We start from the raw sequence: 20433 nt of genomic DNA, 5'->3' as shown, positions 1-20433 counted from the left end.
GTCCATGCTTCCGCCATATGTACTTCCTAAGTCTCAGGCTTGAAAAGTCGATGATGTGGCCCCACACCCCTCATTTCCATCAGTACCTGACACAGCCCCCACCTGGAGGTTCGTCTGGTGACTTTGGAGGCCCTGAACTCATACCTGTATCTCCCAGGATCTGCCTTAAGAGGTTACAACAAAGCAAGGCCCACTAGGATTCAAGTGTCTAGTTAAGATGTTTTGGGATTTTGTGGAAAGATCTATCTTCACTCACACATTCATTCAGCACCTAATATGTGCAGTCACTGTGCTAAATAGTACTGGGACCAACTTAAAGTGCAGCCCCTGTCTCTTGGGGGCACCACCATCCGGCAGGCAGGGGCCTGTGTCTCTAGTAGCACCACCACCAGGGACTTGCTCCGGGTGAAGGCCATCTCTTTGCTGCTGATTCCCTAGCGGGAAATCACGGTCAGCACCAGGCCCTCCCACCCGCTCCAGGCTCACATCTGCAGTGGCTTTGGGGCACCTCCGCTTGGACACCAAACCAAGCAAGAAGCAAGTCCCAAGTCAAACCCTTGACCTCCAAGCCCCGTCCTCAGCCTGCTCCTCCTAGGCCTTCCCACCTCTGCAAACCTTGGCTTCGTCCCCGGCCCCTCCCTTCCTCTCCTCTGCCACAGCCAGTGTGTGCACACAGATCCTGTCTCCACCCACCCCCCTGCTTCTCCCCATTCCACCAATTCTCCCCGAATTCCATAGAAGCTCCCAAGGGGCTTGCAGTCCCCACCCCTGCTGCCACCGCCTCCTAGCACAGCAGCCGGGGTGATCCCACTGCAGCTCAGGTCAGAGTCTGGGGGCTCCTCTGCTCCCTACACTGGCTCTCCACTGCACGCAGAGTCTGATCCTAAATCCTGCCATGACCCCCAAACCCTGCAATCCCTCTGCCCTCCTTCCTCTCCTTTGCCCCCTTGCTGTCCTGTGGACATGCCAAGCCTGCCTTGGGCATCTCGGGAAGTTCTCCACAATACCTGCACCCTTTAGCGTGTCTGCTCCAATGTCACCTCTCAGGGAGCATCTCCTGAGCCCTGTGGACAACGGCACCCCGATTGGTCCCTGACACTCACCCTGCCCTATTTTTCTTCATGGAACATGCCACCACCTGACAAACGAGACTTGTACATTCATGGTTGGCTCCCTTTCTGGAAGGTGACCATGTGACCAGGGCTCTGATCTGTTCCTTGTACCTCCAGCTTGGAGTGGTGCTTAATACACATTGTGGAATGAAGCTGGTGGGTCTGGAGAGGGCAGCAAGGGTTTCCTGAGCACCTATTATATGCCAAGCACTTTGCTGGGCAGATACCTGTTGTAACTACAATATGGTCCCTGATATCAAGGTTCTCAGTCTAGTGGGGCAGAAAGGCCTGTAAGCCAGGCATGAAAGCCGTGCTCACTGCCAGCCTGGACTGCCGGATGACAGGGACAGTCCAGATGCCATGGAACCCACATTTACAATCTTCACAAATCTAAAAACCTCCATCATTCCCCACACCTCGGTCGTTGGCTTCCCAGAATGAAGACTCCTAATTTTATTGGAGTCACACGGATGCAACCTCTACTAGACATGTGGCTTTGGGTAAGTTTCTCCCCATCTTAGACCCCTGGTTTCTCCATCTGTAAAATGAGGATGCCAAAGCCTACTTGACAGGGTAGTGTGAGGATTTAAACAGATGGGGCCACTTATGTAATCTTTCCAGTTCAATGTCTGGCATGGAACTGGAGGTTTTTTTGATTCATTCAACAAACACACATTGATCACCTATTACATGGATGGCCCTGTGGTGGCCATTTGAGGTACTGTGGATGGTTCAGGAACAATGCAGCCCTAATGTCTCAGAGGATCACAAGTCCACATGCGCTTGTGCTGGGAGGAGGACGGCCGGCAGCCGATCTCCCCACAGATCTGAAGGCGAGGAGGGAGGACCGAGGACTGAAGAAAGATCAGAGCTCCAGCAGGAGTTAGGCTGATCAAAGGGGTTGGACTGGCAGTCCAGGCAAAGGAACAGAATGTGCAAAGACATGAAGGGAGGAAGAACACTGGCTGGAGTGTGAAGTGAGGAGGAGAGGAGTCAGGTTACAGTGGGAGAGGCGGCCACAGCCAGTGCAGAGCTGGGGACCGCAGGCCAGTCAGGCAGGGACGGGGGCTGGTCCTAAGGGGACAAGCAAAGGGGACACTCTGATCAGGCCTGCATGCCGAGGCCACTCCGCAAGGTCTGGTGTTGAGGACAGACCGTGGGGTGAAAAATGAAGTTGGGGAATGTATGTATAGAATGATGCCGTGTGTGTGTGTGCGTGTGTTTGTAGGGGGTGGTTAGATCCTGATGGTTTAAAAATATACACCTGAACCCATGGACACATGCCTGACCCTGCAGAGATGTTATCTGGAGGGTAAGCCCTGGGCTGAGGGAGCCCCCAGGGCACAGGGAACCTGTGCTCACGTCGTGTCCCCGGGTCACCCAGGGCCTCTCTATGCCTGCTTTCCTCACCAGGGCAGGGAGAAAAGACGTCCCTTTTTCGGTCACGATGTCTTTCCTCAACTCCATGGTCTTCGGCCTGAGCTGTGGGCGTGTGACTAGCTTACCTGTGACCCCCGCTGAGGGCTGAGAGGGCCTCATTTGGCTACAGAATTACTGGGCAGACAACAGCAACAGCTGTGATAGTATCTTACACTAATACAGGTTGGGTTTTTCATTATTGCTGAGGAGAGACTTTCAAGAATTTCGCACAAAGAAGAACTCAAAAAAAAGTAAAGCGCTTCCCTTCCCATTCAAAAAATCAAGGCACACACTTTGTCTCATTCACATATACCTGTGAGGAGAACAAGCAAATCTCCAGTGACTTCAAGTGTCACCTGAATCCTAGGGCGGACCTTGTAAACTCTGGCAATTAGAGGTTCACTTCTTTGTCTCAACCACTAGATTATACATTCTTGGCAGGATAGAGTGGGTGTTAGTGAACGTTCATTGAATCAGTTCATTATGTAATTATTTAAAATAAAGATCACTGGGAAATATGGGACACATGTGCACTGTCACCAAGCCACATGTATACCAAAGGTAGGAAAACAGTGGTGTTAGTACAGAGCATGGCTCTGGTGTCCCCCCACTGGGAAAGGGGTGCAGAGGAGACAGGTGGAGGGCAAGGCCAGAAAAAGGAGGCTTGCAACAGAGTGGGTGAGTTAGCACCTGGGGTAAGGGCAGCAGAGGGGTGCTGGTCTGGGACCCGGGCCCCTCCAGTGCTCTGCTGACTGGCACAGAGGGAACACTTGCTCCTGGTGTCTCTCTGCTTCCCCTTCTGCCCTCCTGCCCTACAGGCAGGCCTTCCTTCTTCAGAACAGCAGGCTCTCAGCCCTCGCCCGACCCCTGTCTGCTCCGTGCTCCCCTGGCCGGGGCACTAGCTCAGATTGAACACTGAGGACCAGCCCTTCCCTGCGCACGCTTCCGGGGACTGTAGATTTTCAAGCCCAGGATTAGGATGCATGGTCTGACGGCAGGACAGAATGTTCAAAGTCAGAACCATCCTGCAAATCCACGCCAGACAGTCATCATAAATACATTTATTTTTAAATGAGAGCTTGGTAACCAAAATGCATCTCCACTTGGCAGTCAGTGCTGGGAAGAGGTTTCAGAAACACAGGGAGCTCGGGCTGCCCCTGCCACTCGGGGCTAGCTCCACCCCCAGCTGCTCCCCACCCTCCTCTTCTGGATTCACCGCCCCCCTCCTGGCCTACTTGCTCCTGCACACCCTGGGGCCGCCGCCCTGCAGCAATACAGGCTTATTAAATTGATCTCCCCCCTTTAATTGCTCTCTTACTTCTCAGCACAGAAGCAGTTTGGATCGTTCTATGCCTGCCTCTGTAGATTTCTCTCGTCTTATCCATTACAGCTTCCACATGCAACCCGTCCTACCAATCTGCGAGCTTCTCCCTGAAGCCCAGGACCTGTCCGCCACCTGCCTTCAGCAAGTTCCCTCTTCTATTGTTTGCTCCTTTCTTTTTCCAGTCGGCACATGCTGAGGGTTTAGGATTCAGTTCAGGGGCCACCTCTGCCAGGAAGTCCTCCTTAGTGGGGTCTTTTCCCTGTGTCCCCATGGCACACTACTGTTCCCTCTACAACAGGCAATCCAATCCCATGTGTCTGTACTTGGATGCAGATCCTACCTTTCATCCCCAGCTTTTAGCAGACATTCCAGCATATCCTAAGCATGTAATACTCATCTGGTGAGTGAATGGGTGGTTTAGAGAGAATGGACAAATGGATCCTAAATTACCTGTAACTCAGGATGTCCTGACCCATCCCTCCCCACCGCCCCTCCTTATTTCTCCAAGGCCTTTGAGAGGCAGAAGGCAGACCCAGCAAAGTGGCAGGAGGGAAGGACCTCAGGGAGGGGAGGGGATGGCAGAGTGAGGCCCGCCCGAGTCCCCTTCCCCAGGAAGGAGAGAAGGGGTGAGCCTGAGTCTATGGAGAGAAGTGCTATGTCCCGTGATGAGCAGAACATGACAGGCTCCAGGAATCAGAGCCAGCATGGCTGAATAGCTGGGAGCAAGGTGGGTTGGGGGGTGTCCAGATAAGCCAAACAGCAGACAGGTCATAATTTACCCGGAAGGCTTCCTTCAGTCTCTGGGGGAACTGCTTCAGGCACTCTTCAGCGGTTATAAAGTATCTGTCCAAATTAGTCTTGGAAAGAACTGGAGTCTGCAATGGGATCACTTCTGGCCTGCTCATTTTAGCATCTGAAACAATGACATAAACCAGAAGACTTCCATTAGTGGCACACATACCTCTTTATTTCTGTTTCAATACTGCATTTCTTCCTGCCCCAAATCCTGCCAAAATACAGAAATAAGGCTTGTGAAATGAACTTAAGCATTAACGTTGTTATGCTCTGGTTTCTTTTCCTTCAGTGTCTTAGATATCACTGCAAAAAGAACTTGTTCTAGATGGCAGGGCCGCGCTCCTGTCCAGCACACAGTGACCACCATGCCTATTCTTCCAACAGGGCAGGACTACACCTTGCTCATTTCTCATTCCCAGAAGCAGCGAGTGAGAATTACTGCCTGGTTTTGGTTCCTAGATTCATGTCCCAAACATAGCAATGTGTAAGACAATCACATTTGTTAATCCGCCAGGTGTTTCCTGACCACATATCTGCTGGACACTGTACGAGGGGCCTTCAAACATTTTTTGGTCTTTCAACAACCTTAAGAGGTAGATTCTCTTCTTGTGCTTCATTTACTCACAAGGAAATCTATGATTACGCCCATTTTACATATGAGGGGATGGAGGCACAAGGGGTCCCCCCCCCCACTTCCCCAAGGTCACGACAGCAACGCTGAACCCTGGCCTGCCAGATTCCAGAGCCCTGAGGCTAATTACTGGGTTATATCCTTTCTCTCCCCTAAAACTGAGGAAGAAACTATAGTCTCTACTTAAAAAACAAGCCATTTCAAACAAACAAACAAAAACAACAACAAAAAAAACCACAAGCCATTTCCATCAGGTTGGGATTACTGGAGTGTGGCCTTGTTTAAAGCCAGGCTATAAACCTAGGACTTTATTTTAGATGTGGTTCTCTGCAGGTGTCACAACCACCCTCTCCCCACTGCTGTGGTCTGCAGGATAGACGGTGGGCAGTGTCAGGAGCTCATGGGCATCCTATGGTCCAGTCTCCTTGAACCTGGCTTCTATGTCACCTCCACCTGGGCTTGGAGTGGCCTCCCTCAGGTTCACTCCATCTGGCAGATAATACTATCTACTTAAGTCCCCTCTGCCATGCACACCCCAGACCCCTAGCCCGGGGCCAGCTGGGGCCTGGGTCTCTATCCCCACCCCTGTGAGCACCTGGCTATTAGAGGAGACAGGTAGCGCTGGGAGACTGATGAGAGGTGGAGAAGGAGGAGGAGAGCGGAGGGAAAGAACAGAGGTGGGGAGGAAGCCAAGAGCAACTGATGGCTATTGAGTCAAATTTCCATCCTGTAAGGGACTCACCGCCCCAGGACTCTGGGCAAGTGACTGATACACCCGGGGCCCCCATTTCCTCACTTGAAAAATGAACTCACCTAGCATACTGGAAGCACTAAAATAAATGTGAGTTCCTTTTCCTTCAAAAATGTCAAAATATATACCCAAAGTGTCACCATTCTAAAATTCTATGGCTTCTCGAATTGCCTGTTTTCATGCATGTGGGACCTCTTCTCCCCTAGGATAGGACAGTCAAATGCTCATCTGCCATGGTCAGATGGGTCCTTTGCATTTTCCCGGGGAGAAGTCCCAGCTGCCAGTCTCTCTAGGAGAGACCCATCACACTGCCCAGTCATCTCCCAGACAGAATGTGGGAAGGATGGCAAAACGCAAACAGGGCTTCTGCATCCTGCTCTGTCCAGTCTGCAGTGCATTCGCTGCAAAATCATAGAGTATTCCATCAACATGTTTGTGTGATTTCTGCAGCTTTTCTAGAGGGCTGATTTGTCCATTTAAATGTCAGCAAGAGTGGAGACCAGGGGGAGGATGACTCGGCGGAGAGAGGGGAGGCCAGCTGCTCATCATGTCTCTGCCAGGTGTGTGGCCAGGGGAGAGTAAGAGTGGGTGACAACAGCTTCCAGGCCTGAGCGTACCGCACGTGAAGAATTTCCTGGCAACTGCTTTGGGGCAGCAGGAGGTGAGGGCCAGTGGCTGAGTGATCTTGGGCATGTCATTGAATTTTTTAGCATCTGTGTGTCCTTATCTACAAAAAAGGAGGAAGGATACTTGCCTTGTTGGTATATGGGTGCCACTAACCACAGACAAACAGTATCTATTCTCAGGAGGAAAATCCCAAAGGACAGGAAGCGTGATTGAAGAAGCATAGGCTTTGAAGCAAATTTTAGAAACCATTTGTGCTCTAAGTCTGTAGAAGGCTCTGTCAGGCAAAATTCTGCACTCACAGTTTGGTTTAGCGAAAAGAAAAGGCCGAAACACAGTCAGATAAAATCAAACAAAAATGTCTGTTGCCAGTCTTAGAACACACACTGTTTGAGCATCTCAGCTCACACTGCTTCAACCCAGTGGCCTCGAGGCAGGGCTCAGGGCTCGAGGCAGGGCTCAGGGCTCGGGATGACTGGTGGCGCTACCAGTGTGTGTGTGTGTGTGGGGGCTCTGTCCCTGCGGGGCTTGCGCTGGTGATTAGCTACCTTCAAATCCTGCTGCAAAATCAAGATAACTCATCCCTTCTCTCTTATATCCTATTTTTGCCGTCAGCAGAGCGTACTGGTCATCATCCATGGGCATTCCACTAGCTTCCAGTACCTGGCAAGGAAGAAAGTGGAGGGAGAGGCAGTTAGGTTGCGGCAGGCTCCCTGCCTCCCTGCCGGCTGAGCTCCTCCAGCCCCGCAGCCACCGCCCCTAAGCTCCAGCCTGTGATTGTTACTTGTCTGCCTCCACCCACAGTCGCCCTGTGGGCGGGGCCCGGGTGGCCTGGCTCCCTGGCCCGGGGCAAGGTCTGTTTGTTGAGTGAGTGAGTGAACAAAGGAGTAAGTGGGCTCCCAGCCTTGGTCTCAGTGGGCATGGCACTAGGGGCTGCAGTTGGCACTGCAAACCTTTCCAAAGGCCATGCCTTCCAAGACATCTAAATTCACATAGGCTGTGACTGCAGTGAGTTTCGAGTCTCCTAAGTTAGATTTATATTCACATATACCCTAGGAAACATGAACAAAATAAAGCAAGGTGGTTTGGGGAGGGAAAACAAAAATTTTTACTCAAGTTTCATTATGATCTTCAGTTGAAACTGCAAGCTACAATGGTTTTTTGTGGGGGAGAGGGCATCCACGGACCCTTTCCTCTCCTTATGTGAGTGCACTCACTGAAAGTCATCCATGAATTCCCTTCATTCCACCACACAGAGCCCACTGCTTACTAATGGTTTCCATTTTGTGTGAGTAGTGGTGGTGGTGGGAGGACAATTGAAAAAATGCACTTCCCTGCATTGCAAACAGTGAAGCAGAATTATCTAGTAATGCCTTCCTAGAAGAAACTGATGAGTTGGACTGTTCAAGAAGCAGATGATGTTGGCACCCCCTTTGTCAGTGGCCAGTAGGCCAGCAACCTGGCTGGTATTACCTGCCATAGGTAAATTCCCCCCAGAAGGGATGCTGAGGAGAATATAAGCAGGACAAAAGAGACCATCCCTGCTACTCTCAAAGCACCACAATTTAAATTTGAAAACATGGGTTTTCTTCCAAAAGAGAACACTGAATCACACTTTAAAATGTGTTTGTGCATCAAAGGGCCAAAGACATCCAGCATGACTGAACTCGCCCAGGACAGATGAAGGAAATCTGTCTGGGAGAGCAGAAGAGTCTGAAGACCAGTTTTGAAAGAAAGGTTAGTCTGTGTTTTGAGAGGAAAGGGGGCAGGAAATACACAGACCAGCCATTGACATATGTCGGGGGCTATGATGCCACAGGAAGCCACAGCAAGTTGGAGAGCAGAGGACAGAAGGGTCAGCATCACACTGACTGCATTCTGTGGAGGAAGCTGAAGGGGTAAGGAAAGGGGGTGAGATGAGACAGTACTCATCACTGCTACCACCAATTTCATTACCATCATCAACACCATCATCACCATCACTACCACCTTCACCATTATCACCATCATCACCATCATCACCATCATGACTTCATCACCACCACCACCATCATCATCATGACATCATCACCACCACTACCACCATCATCACTACCAACACCACCATTACCACCATCACCACCATCACCATCATCATCACCACCAACACCATCATCACCACCGTCACCGTCATCACCACCATCATGCTTATTCTGTGTCACATGTCAGGATGGTACTGAGGCCTTTACAGATACTGAGCCTTCTGCTACGTCCTCTTCAGACTCGAGCTGCAAAATGTAAACCCGCTGAGCGGCAGCAGGGTATCCACAATTTGTGTGCAGTCATTGGCTCCTTCTGTTTGGGCACCTCCTTCTTGGTGTACGGCACTAGGACCCAGGGGGCTGGCATCATTGGCTGGTTCTTATTCTCACTGTCAGTGTCAGTAATGCACGGAATGTGACAGTGGCTCACTGTATCTGCACTGGCCCAGTAGGTCAGGCTCTGGCCTTGGCTTGGCTTGTGTGTATGAGTTGATGTCAGCAAGCTGCAGGATGTGTTTGGTGCAGGATTGGAAGCCGGGTGGAAAGGGAAGGGAATGTAGCCATGTGGTGTCGCCTATAGGGACTCGGTGGAGAGCAGGGCTAGAGTCCAAGGCTATCCCAAAGGCCTGCCTGGGGACCTGTGCAGGCAAGTGCTGGCTGGGAATGCTGACAGCTCCATGCCGTCTGCACACACACCCTGTCCCAGCTCTGTGGCAGAGCCTGGCCCAGTGCGGGACGGCATGAGTGTTTCGATGGAAAGCTGCGGCCCACGCAGAAGCACCCAAGTGGCAGCAGGGGGACTCCAAAATGGATAGATTGGTTGCTTTCTTTGAAAAATAACTTTATATTTTGAAAACAATTACACATGAATTATTCATTGCAAATTCCTCCTGCTCGGTCCTTTCATAAAAACATATGCAATGGATAGTAAGGAAATGTCTGTAGGCAAATGTCTCACAGCCTGCAGGCTTGTGAAGCACCAGGGAGGCTGGGCATGCCGTAAGCAGCCGGCCCAGAGGTTGCAGGATGCAATCCCTTATGGGCACAGAGAATCACACAGGACGCAAAACCCAGAGGGTGTGATGGCTAGAAGAGGCACTATGCACTTTACCAACACATGTCTCTAGAGCTTCCCCTTGCACACTCTCATTTCTAAGATGAACACAACAGCAAATCAACTAGATTTATCATGACCCTTGGAGACAGTTTACCATACAACGTAAACCTAAACCGCAGCATTAATAAAGCAGATTTCAAAATGTTTAACCATTCAAGTCAAGTCCTTTCGTCTCTTTAAAGAGGCATTTCCCTAAGAAAGTTCCTCCAAGAGTGACAGTCCGTGGCCTAGAATAATTTGATTCACAAAATTGTCACTTCCGCCATCCCTGGGATGTCCCTTAGATTGCAGACTGCTTCTCCCACACGATGCCACATCGTTCCGTGGAAATACTGCTGGCTCTCTTGGTGAAGACAGGCATTCTCAAGTGGTGCCCACAACAAGAAGTTGGGTGACTGACTCTGTCTTTCCAAGCCCAGCCACTGCAGAGCATCTGAGGAGAGAAACATCCACCAGTCTCTGTGTGAAGAATATTTGTTTGCTATGCCTCTTTGCATCTCCTTTTTGATGGTTGCTCTGGGGATTATAATATAGACCCCTACCTATTCACAGGCTATTTAGAGTTCATATTGAACCACCTCACATAAAATGAAGAACTCTTGCAACCATATAGGCCTTACTCTGCCACCTGTCCACTAAGCTACAGTTGGCCTTTGTTCTAGATCTACATAGATTATAAGCCCAAGCAATGTTACAATGCTTGCTTTAAGCACTCATATGCATTTTAAAAGATTTTTCCATTTATTTATTTGAGAGAGAGAGGGAGAGAGAGAGAGAGAGCGCCACACAGAGGGAGAGGAGAAGCAGACTCCCCACTGAGCAGGGAGCCTGATGTTAGCTCAATCCCAGGACCCTGAAATCATGACCTGAGCCAAAGGCAGATACTTAACTGACTAAGCCACCCAGGTGGCCTTCATATACATTTTATAATTACAAAAAATAATAATAATAATAATAGTCGGGATCCCTGGGTGGCTCAGCGGTTTTGCACCTGCCTTTGGCCCAGGGCGCGATCCTGGGGTCCCGGGATTGGGTCCCGCGTCGGGCTCCCCGCGTGGAGTCTGCTTCTCCCTCTGCCTGTGTCTCTGCCTCTCTCTCTCTGTCTATCATAAATAAATAAAAATAAATCTTTTTAAAAAATAATAGTCTTCTATATGTAATTGGATATATACCATTTCCAGTGTTTCTTATTCCTTCTTGGTCATCTGAGCCCCACCCAGACTCAAACTCATTCATCCTGAAGAGCCTCCTTCAGCATTACTTACAGCAAGTATCTGCTTGCGTGTTCCACCTGACAGTGGCTCAGGTGTGAGAGTTCAAGCTGGCAACCATCTCAAGCAGAGTCCCAGCACTGACAGCCTAATGACAAGGGCCAGAGCTGGTCTCACAGCCACTTCTCAGGAAGCCCACTCCTTCCTGACACCAGGTGGTGATGGAAACTTCACAGGTGTCATAGAGAAAGAGACCGTGGCTAAAGTTCTACTAGGTGCTGGCCGCTGTACCCAGTGATTTCCATACATTATCTTAAACTTCACAGTGCTCCTCGACAAAGCTATGACATATTCCGTCTTACAAATAAGGAGATCAAAGTTTAGGCAGAAGGCTCAATAAACCAACTATTTCCTGGAGACACAGCTGTTGAGTGGCAGAGCAAAGGTGTGGACACATGCCAGCTGGACACTGTGGGACAGCATTGTCTTGTGACTCAGCATGGGGAGGGGAGTCTGATAGCATAGCTGCCACTTTACCTCTTACCCATGAGGAACCCAGAGCCCAGGGCTACATGGGAGTAGTATGCAGACACTCCAGTGACTCAGGTATGGGCTACTGCCCAGAGATGCTTGGTGGCCAGTGACAACAAATCAGCACTAGTGACTGAGTCTGAATTCACAGTTGTAGCTCTAGAAATAACAGGCACAGCCGCAGGCTGGGAAGTGTGTCACTCCCCATTCAAATGACACAGCCTGGGCAGCCTACATAGGACTGGGTTTGGGTGTTCCTGAGCCTTTATGTACCACATGTTTGGAAACTCCATGAGCCAGCTTATGCACGACAAAGCCCAGTGGCTGACAAGAAAACAAACATTTATTCTCACACTTGTGGGTATGCAGGTCAAGGGCAGTTTGGCAGATGTAAGATGGGTTTCGCTAGGTATTCCTGATGCAGGCTGTGGGTTGACTGGGCTTGGCGTCAGGCTGCAGGTTGGGTTTAGGCCTGTTACATGTGCATTCCTTCTGGGGATCAGACTAAAGGGATGAGAGCTGTCTGGGAAAGCTCTTCTACCAGCAGGTCTCTGGGGCATAAGGCCACCCTAGAGCACACAGCAGATCTAAGGCTGCTGCTCAGGTCACATCTACCACATACCATGTCAGAGAAAGCCACACACACGACCAAGCTCAACATCCCTGCCCACTGAGATGGTGAACAACAGAGGAGCTGGGGTGAAGAGGGGATCATGGCAGGTATATGAGCTCTGAGGGCCTTTCCAACTCTTTGCATCTATGAAAGTCCATACATTTGGTGACAGTGCTGTGACCACCAGAAACCTACCATGATCATAATCCGACCACACCTCAAATCTAGAAATTTCTAGTCTATAGGCTAGATCTGTCTGGTCCACCTGACCTAACTCCACCTCATCCCCCAGCGATGGTACTGCCCTAACATTTTCAAAACCAATCCTTTCTCCAACCTTAGCGCCCAACTCTGGACCTTCGGGACAGAGGAATGCCTTGTCAACAGTGATCACCAAGTGGTAAGACAGTAGTTTTTCTTTTCTTTTTTGCTGCAAGCATGATGATGACAATCATGATTTGGTTCAGACTTTTAAAAATACATTATCCTTGTAGAACCCAACAAGACTAAAATTGTGTTCCGATCGCTCAGAAGGACAAAATGCTGAACCAAAATTAACCTTCAAAAATTGTGAAATGAGACAGCCTCAGTCTGAGAATATAAGACACAGTGATTTGACAGCTTTTCAGGGTCAAGCAGAATTCCAGGTGTAACGAGTAAATCGACCAGATGCGTAATTTTAGAGGCAAATATCCAGAACCTGCTCATTCTTGCATACATGTGTAAAACCTTAGTGTTCCATGAGCAGATGAGTAACGGATTGTGATGACTGAAGATAAGGGCAGATGAGCCATTCCTCCTTCAGACGGGGCTATTCTCAAGTCCCAGGGTCAGATCTGTGGTCCAAAGGGCAAGTGGACACAAGTTGTGAGTCCCAGAGCTGAGAGCCAAGTAGAGTGCAGCAGGAGAAAGGGACACTGAATGGCCACACTCCCCTGTGGAATGACAGGCTCTCTGCTCTTGTCTTCTGCACATTCTGTTACGTTCTCTCTTCCTGATTTCAAAAGCAGATACGTTTTTAATAAGTTTAGTGGAAGTCCAACTGTGATCCTAATAATGCATTTAGGGAGATCCTAATAATGCAAATGGATAAAGTTCATATGGACAAATATAAACACGGCCTCAGAATAGCCAAAAAAAATGTAAAAAGGGAGAAAAATGAGGAAAGATCAGTTTCGCTAAAAAATAAAAGCAAAACCCCACCACATTGCATCGATATGGAAAAGATGTATAGATCAGTGTAACAAGGTGGAAATTTCCAGACTTAGACCCAAGTATAATGAGAATTTCACAAATGATAATCCAGCGGGAAAATATAAAAGACCCCCATCTTACACCATATACAAAAACTAATTCCATATGGATTAAGCATTTTATTAAAAAAATAAAACAGTAAAAATTCTCGCAAGAAAGTTCAGGAGATTGTCTGTAAAATATGAAAGAGTGGCCTGGGGGCTCGAGGCATGACACTTTATTAACCAAGGCTACAAACCCAGAATCTATTTTTAAAAAAAGAAAATAAAGAAGACAGGAAAGAAGACAAATATACTTGGTTGTACAAAACTTAAAACATTTTAATGGAAAAGATATAAAACAAAAAGATGAATGATAGATTTGAAAATATCTTTGTAGTGCAGTAGACAAAGTGTTGATCAATTAATTAATTCAACAGATTTTTTTGGACACCTATATACCAAGTACTGTTGAAGGCAGTAGGGATACAAGAGTGAACCCAAAGACCAGGCCCTATTGGAAGAGTTTACACATTGTACTGAGTTGAATTATGTCCCCCCAGAAGATGTGCAGACATCCTAACTCAGGTTCTTGTGCATGTGACCTTTAATGGGAACAGGGTCTCTGCAGATGTGATCAAGCTAAGATGAGGTGTACTGGATTAGGGAGAGCCCTCAACCCAATGAATGCAATCCTTCTAAGAGGAAACTGTGGACTTAGACACACAGAGAGGAGGCACCAAGTAGAGACACAGAGACACCAAAGGAAGATGTCAGATATTGGATTAATGGCAGCTACAAAGCCAAGGAATGTCAAGGACTGCCAGCAACCATCAGAAGCTGGAGGAGTAAAGGAAAGGAAGGATCCTCCACTACAACTATGGCTGCTGATACCTTGACTTCAGACTTGTGGCTTCTCTCTGTGAGAGAATAAATTTCTGTTGTGTCAAGCTATCTAGTTTGTGGTAATTTGTTACAAATCCCTAGGAAACTAATGCATATATGTGTGCTCATTTAGTTCTAATAACAATTCTATGATGTAGCTACTACTATGATTTCCATTTTAGGGATAAGGAAACTGAGGTCCAGAGAGGCTTGCCCAAGGTCATGTAAGTATTAAATAACAGAGCTGTGATTTCAGGTCTGGTGGCCTGGCTCCAGAGTTTACATTTTAAACCAAAACACTATCATGCTTTTCAAAACTGATTGAGTTCATTCAAAAAGTATTTATTGAGCACTTAAGTGCTGGCCCCTGTTTCAGATGCTGGAGATGGGGCAGAGAATGCAAAAGACACAGACAACTGCCCCCGTTGACCCCACATCTCAGTGAGGGAGATGGGGCTATGGGGAAGCAGTGCCCTCAGGAGAGAACCAGGCTGGAGCCTGTCAAATGGGAAAGTATCAAAGAAGAGCCATAGAAGCTGGGAGGGCAGAGGCTGGGGTCTAATTAAGAGAGATACAGCACTTTACAGGGAGAAAGTTCCAGGGGTAGGAATCCAGAGGATGGGGAAAAACTGGGAACTCAAAGCTTCTTAAGAGCACAGGATAAAAAATGATATCTATAATAAACATTTCTTAAATGTGGACAAGAGGGCAAAGGATGTAAATAGGTCACTCACAGGAAAACAAATCCTAATAGCAAAAACATTATACATTTACAAGTAGTCAGGGAATAAATACAAATTAAAGTTAAACTGAGCTATTACTTTAAAACTACCAGACCAGCAAAAATTTAAAAGAGCTATCATGCCTATTGCTAACAGGGGTTGGAAAAAAAGATACTCTATTACATAGCTATCAGAAATAATAAATGCTATAGTGTGGTCTTAAAAAGCAAACAGGGGCATCTGGGTGGCTCAGTCAATTGAGTGTCCTACTCTTGATTTCGGCTCAGGTCATGATCTTGGGGTTGTGAGTGGAGCCCTGCATGTGGTTCCATGCTTAGTAGGGGGTCTGCAGGAGATTCTCTCTCCCTCTGCCCCTCCCACATGATCTCTCTCTCCCCCAACCCTTCTCAAATCAATCAATCAATCAATCAATCAATCAATTAATCATTTTTTTAAAAGGCAAATAGACAACATGTATTTATATGTATTATGTCAGACCAAGCAGTCCTACTCCTGGGATTTTATTCTATAGAAATAAACACATTAGCATGTTAAAGAAAGATAGTTTAAAGAGATTTTAAAAAGGAAAAGAGGGGACACGTGGGTGGCTCAGTGGTTGAGCATCTGCCTTCGGCTCGGATCATGATCCCAGGGTCCTGGGATTGAGTCCCACATTGGGCTCCCTGAAGGGAGCCTGCTTCTCCCTCTGCCTGTGTCTCTGCCTCTCTGCCTGTGTCTCTCATGAATAAATAAATAAAATCTTAAAAAAAAAAAGGAAAAGAGAAGTGAATGCTCATCAAAAATGGAATGACTGATGTTCTGTGTGTTGGAACAACTTTCCTTACAGTAGGTCTATGCTTCCAGTGAGAACAGAAAATCCAGATAAAATATAGCAAAACATCTCTTTGAAGTACAGAAAGCTGCTGAGGCAACTAGGATTCAAAGGGACAATAATCTGAGAGGAGGGGGAGCCCTCAGAACTCTCCCTCATGCATTGTGGGGGCAGGGCAAGAGGCTTAGGCTGGGGCTGGTGGTCCAGGCAGTCAGTCACTACCAGCAGGTGGAGAAGCAAACAGAACTTGTGATGAGTTCATGGAACCTGACAACAAAACCAGAGACTTAAATAGATGATTCATGAGAAGGGAAAGCAAAGAACTGAACCCAACACTGCCTGTTATCCCCTCAAGATGTTTGCTGAGTTTGGAAGCTGTGCAAGGCAGAAGACTAAGAATCAAGGCAGAAAGTCTCTAAAAGAAAGATGGGATTTTGTTTGTCACCTTGTGGTCCCGAGAAAACAAAGGTTGAAGTTCAGGATTTCTCAGGAGCAAGGGCTCAGAGAATAACCCAACTTCTCTTATAAACTTTAGAGGCTATATTAGGAATAGGAGGTTAAAAAAACCCCAAGCAAATGGAGCCTTGAGAAACTGCAATCCAGCCTCAAATCAACTCAGTCCCTAACTAGGTTAAGGTCATCAGTCCCCACTCTATCTGATCAGCAGGGAAAGGGAGCCACTATCTAGAGCTTCTCTACTTTCTTAACACAATATCTCATCTTTAATAAGAATCTGTCTGCCATTCCAAAAGACAGGGCCATGTGACCCAAAATCAAGGGGATAAAAGGACAATAGAGGAAAATCTACAGATGACCCAGATTCTGGAGTTAGCAGGAAAAAAAATGAATTTTTAAAGGAGATATAAATATGTTTAAGAAAATACAGGTATATGTTGAGACAACAGAAGAAAAGACACAAATATGGAATGTATTAAAAATAACCAAATGTAAATCCCACAACTGAAAAAAATACTAAAATTAAGAACTATATGAATAAAATTAACCACAGATTAGAAAAAGTAGAACACAGAATCAACGAACTGGAAGACAGGTCAGTCAATGGAAAATTCTGGGACTGAAGCCCTGAAAGAAAAATAGTGAACAGGTCTAACATACATATCTGGAGGCCAAGAAAGACAGACAGAACAGGACCTAACAAAGAAAAGAGACAAGAGCTGGGAATTTTTATTAAACACATCAACCTACAGATTCAAGATCTGCAAACCCCAGCAGAATGCAAACAAAGAAAGCCACACCTTAACACATATAGAAAGCTGCTAAAATCCAAAGACCAAAAGAAAAAAACCTAAAAACTGCTAGAGAAAGAAAAAGACACAATCCACTTAAATGTGCAACATAAGACTGATGGTTTATTTATCCACACACCTGATAGAAGCCAGAAGACAATGGAATGATATCTTAAAAATGCCAGAAGAGAGTAATCGCCAACCTAAAATGCTATTATTCCCAGCTAAAATATCTTTAAAAAGACTGAACTTCTGCATCCAGATTTAACATGTGAAGAGTTTGAAAGTTATCACTTCCATTGTTACAACAAGAAAAAGTCTGAACATACTGAAAATCAGTAACTTTTTAGAGCCATCAGAGAAATCTGATATCTGGAAGACAGGTGAATACATACAATCACAGCCAAGATCAGCTAACCTGGAACAGAAGCCATTAGAGCCACAAACTGGTAGGAACATGTAAGTGGTAATTTTGGCAAACTGCTGGAGGGTGAGCAAGGATTAGCCTAAGACTCAGAAACTCATGGGGAACCAGTCTTTGGAGGTGGCCATATTTTCACAGATTTTACCACTAGGCCTTCTACCAGGTTCTCAAGGTGAGCCTGCCAAGAAGAATCCCCTTATGTGTCAGGAAAATTAAACCCCAAGGAAATAAAAATAAGTAAGTAAAGTAGAAGAAAAGAAATGAGATAAGACCAGAAATGACTGAAATAGAATATGGACAAACAATTGAGACAATCAATGAAAACACAGCTTGTTTTATAAAAAGGATCAATAAAAGTGATAAACCATCAGCTAAACTATTCAATAAACAAGAGAAAAGATTTTAAAAATTTACCAAAATCAGTAGTAGAAAAGGAAACCCTATTAATGATCATACAGACATTTAAAGGATAATGAGGCATGAGTGGATACTGATATAAACAAGTGAATCAATTGATACATGGGATAGAAGATACAAATCTCCCATGCAGAAGAATTCCAAATAATTTATGTAGATATTCTCCCTTAAAGAGGTGGAGCATAATAGGTTCCCATTCCTTTACTGTGGGCTATGCATAGTGACTTCTCCCCAAAGAGCACAGAATGCAAAGAGAGAGAGAAAAAAGAGTAAGTCTACAGTGGAAAAGAATGAAAGCTCAGCCAGGTGACCAAGGTCAATATCAACAGTAATCAGCCATGTTGATGGCATATCCCCTGATAGAATGCAATGAGAAGGGGTACTTTACCTCTGGTCTTCCTTCCAAAACATTACTTTGGTCTAATCATGAGAAAAGTATCAGGCAAATCCCAACAGAGGACATTCTTCAAAATAGTTGGCCAGTAATCTTCACAAATGCCAAGGTCAGTCAAAAACAAGGGAAGTCTGAGAAAGGAACTGTCAGAGCCAAGAGGAGCTAAGGAGATGTGACAATTAAATGTAAGGTGGGGTCCTGGAGAGAAAAAGGATGTGAGGTAAAAACTAAGGAAAACAGTGTAAACCATGAAAACTCAGCAAGATAGCTGTCAGTACTCTTGCATTAGCAGAAGGACAAAAGGGAAGTCTTTAAAATAAAAATGAGCGTAGGTGCTAGCACAAAAATGTAAGATGGAAAGAATAAGAGCAGCATACACACGTAGACACATATGGCAGCTTATTTACTATAATAATGGTAATAATAATAGTGTCTTGTTTAACCTACATGTATAATTTAAATGCACAACAACAATAACACAAAAGATAGGGGTAAGTGAAATTAAAGCATTTTTAAAATTTAGCATTTTAAATCTAACCCTGTTAGGGAAGTAGTCAACATAATAATCTGTGTTTAACTACAAACTATAAGACAAGGATGCATGTTGTAATCACTAGTGTAGCCTCTATACCAGTGGCAGAAGAATGTTCTCACTGACAAGCTAACAGAAGGGCAAATGGATTAATAGAAATAGTAGGATATTCTAAAGAAAGGCAAGAAGACCCATGAAAAAGCTGGGTCAAATAGAAAAAAATATTAACATGAGAGATATAAAACCAACAATATTAGTCATTAAATACTCCAAATAGAAGACTGACTGTCACAACCTAACCTTCTAAAATATCAGCTATATTCTGCCTATAAGACACTAACTTGAAATATAAGCACCCAGAAAGTTTGAAGTGAAAGGACAGAAAAGCAGACACTATGCAAACAGGAATCAAAAGCTGAAGTAACTATGTTATTATGAGACAAAAATAGGCTGGAAGGCAAGTAGCATTACTCTGTATCAAGAGTCATGTCATAATGATAAAGGAGATAATTCACAGGAAGTTGCAGCAATTCTAAATCTATGTGCACCCAATAATTTAGCTTCAAAGTGAAAAAAGCAACAATCAACTGAATAAAGAAGGATCTTCACTAGACAAATTCACAATCAGATGGAAGAGTTCAACACACTTCTCTCAATAGCTAATGGAGTGAGCAGGCTTAAATTTGATAAGGATACAGAAGTTCCAAAAAAACACAATTAATGAAATCAATCTAATTGACATACTTAAGAAAACTGAAGGACCACGGTGAAGTATGCATTATTTTCATGGGCTCATGGAACATTTACCAAAATTGTTTATATGTCAGGTCATAATCCAAGCCTCAATATATTTCACAAGATAGGTTGAAGTCATTTAGACTTTAGAATTTACTCTCTGTTCACAATGGAATCTATTTTAACATCAATAATAAAAGTGAATTAGAAAATACCAACTGTGTGGAAATTAAACATTACACTTTTTAAATAAACCACTGGAAAAAAGAAATCACAAGGGAAATTATAACATATTTTAAACTGAATGACAATGAGTGATATACCAAAATTTGTAGATATGGCTAAGCCTGTACCTAGAGGGCAACGTGTAGCCATCGAGTCATACACGAGAGAAATAAAGGCTAAAGAGCAACAATCTAACATTTTATCTCAGGAAATTTGAAAAAAAAAAAAAAAAAAGCAAATTAAATCCTGATCAAGTAGAAGGAAAACAATCATTGAGGTAACAGCAGAAATACACAAATGTAAAACAAATATAAGAGAAAAAAATAAAGTTATTACTTGGGAAAGACTAATAAAACTGGCAGACTTCAACTGGTTCAGGATAGGATGGAGTAATTCCTGGTGTGCTAACATTCCGGTTGAAAACAACTATAAGATAAAATGAAGGCATGGGAGAGCCAAGGAAGCCATGAGGTCTGAGAGATGGAAGTTCCAGGTGAGAAGGACTCTTCACGGGGGATCTGAAGCTATGCAATTGTGTCTTCCCTGAAAGAGCTGATGATTCTGGGAGTGGAACTGAGGCTGAGAAGCAGGGTTGGGCCAGGCAGGGGCCCACTTAGCAGAGCTCTCACTAGGTTGGTG

At 45.7% G+C, this 20433-nt stretch overlaps 1 protein-coding gene and 1 long non-coding RNA gene across 16 annotated transcripts in view; one reads left to right on the top strand and one right to left on the bottom strand.

The window, feature by feature from the left end:
* EFCAB6 (EF-hand calcium binding domain 6) overlaps positions 1-20433 on the bottom strand; it is a 234318-nt gene that overhangs the window by 82516 nt on the left and 131369 nt on the right. For all 7 annotated transcript variants that reach the window (XM_038550277.1, XM_038550279.1, XM_038550280.1 and 4 more), the window contains 2 exons: positions 7205-7319; positions 4635-4768 (listed from right to left, as the gene is read on the bottom strand). In XM_038550277.1, coding sequence (XP_038406205.1) covers positions 4635-4768; positions 7205-7319 — 249 coding nt within the window. The remainder of the gene's footprint in view (positions 1-4634; positions 4769-7204; positions 7320-20433) is intronic.
* LOC111097630 overlaps positions 1-20433 on the top strand; it is a 47280-nt gene that overhangs the window by 21600 nt on the left and 5247 nt on the right. For 3 of the 9 annotated variants that reach the window (XR_005365524.1, XR_005365517.1, XR_005365516.1), the window contains 3 exons: positions 8297-8393; positions 12492-12549; positions 14002-14335. This is a non-coding gene — a long non-coding RNA (uncharacterized LOC111097630). Of the gene's footprint in view, positions 1-6482; positions 6593-8296; positions 8394-8475; positions 8703-12491; positions 12550-14001; positions 14336-14448; positions 15414-20433 lie in introns of those variants that run through there. The other 6 variants (XR_005365518.1, XR_005365520.1, XR_005365519.1 and 3 more) reach the window with 6 other exon arrangements.

The sequence above is a fragment of the Canis lupus genome, chromosome 10 (genome assembly GCF_011100685.1).
Source record: "Canis lupus familiaris isolate Mischka breed German Shepherd chromosome 10, alternate assembly UU_Cfam_GSD_1.0, whole genome shotgun sequence".
Classification (NCBI taxonomy): domain Eukaryota; kingdom Metazoa; phylum Chordata; class Mammalia; order Carnivora; family Canidae; genus Canis; species Canis lupus.
Note: the sequence above shows the minus strand (reverse complement) of the source record. Positions and strands in the feature narration are given on the sequence as shown.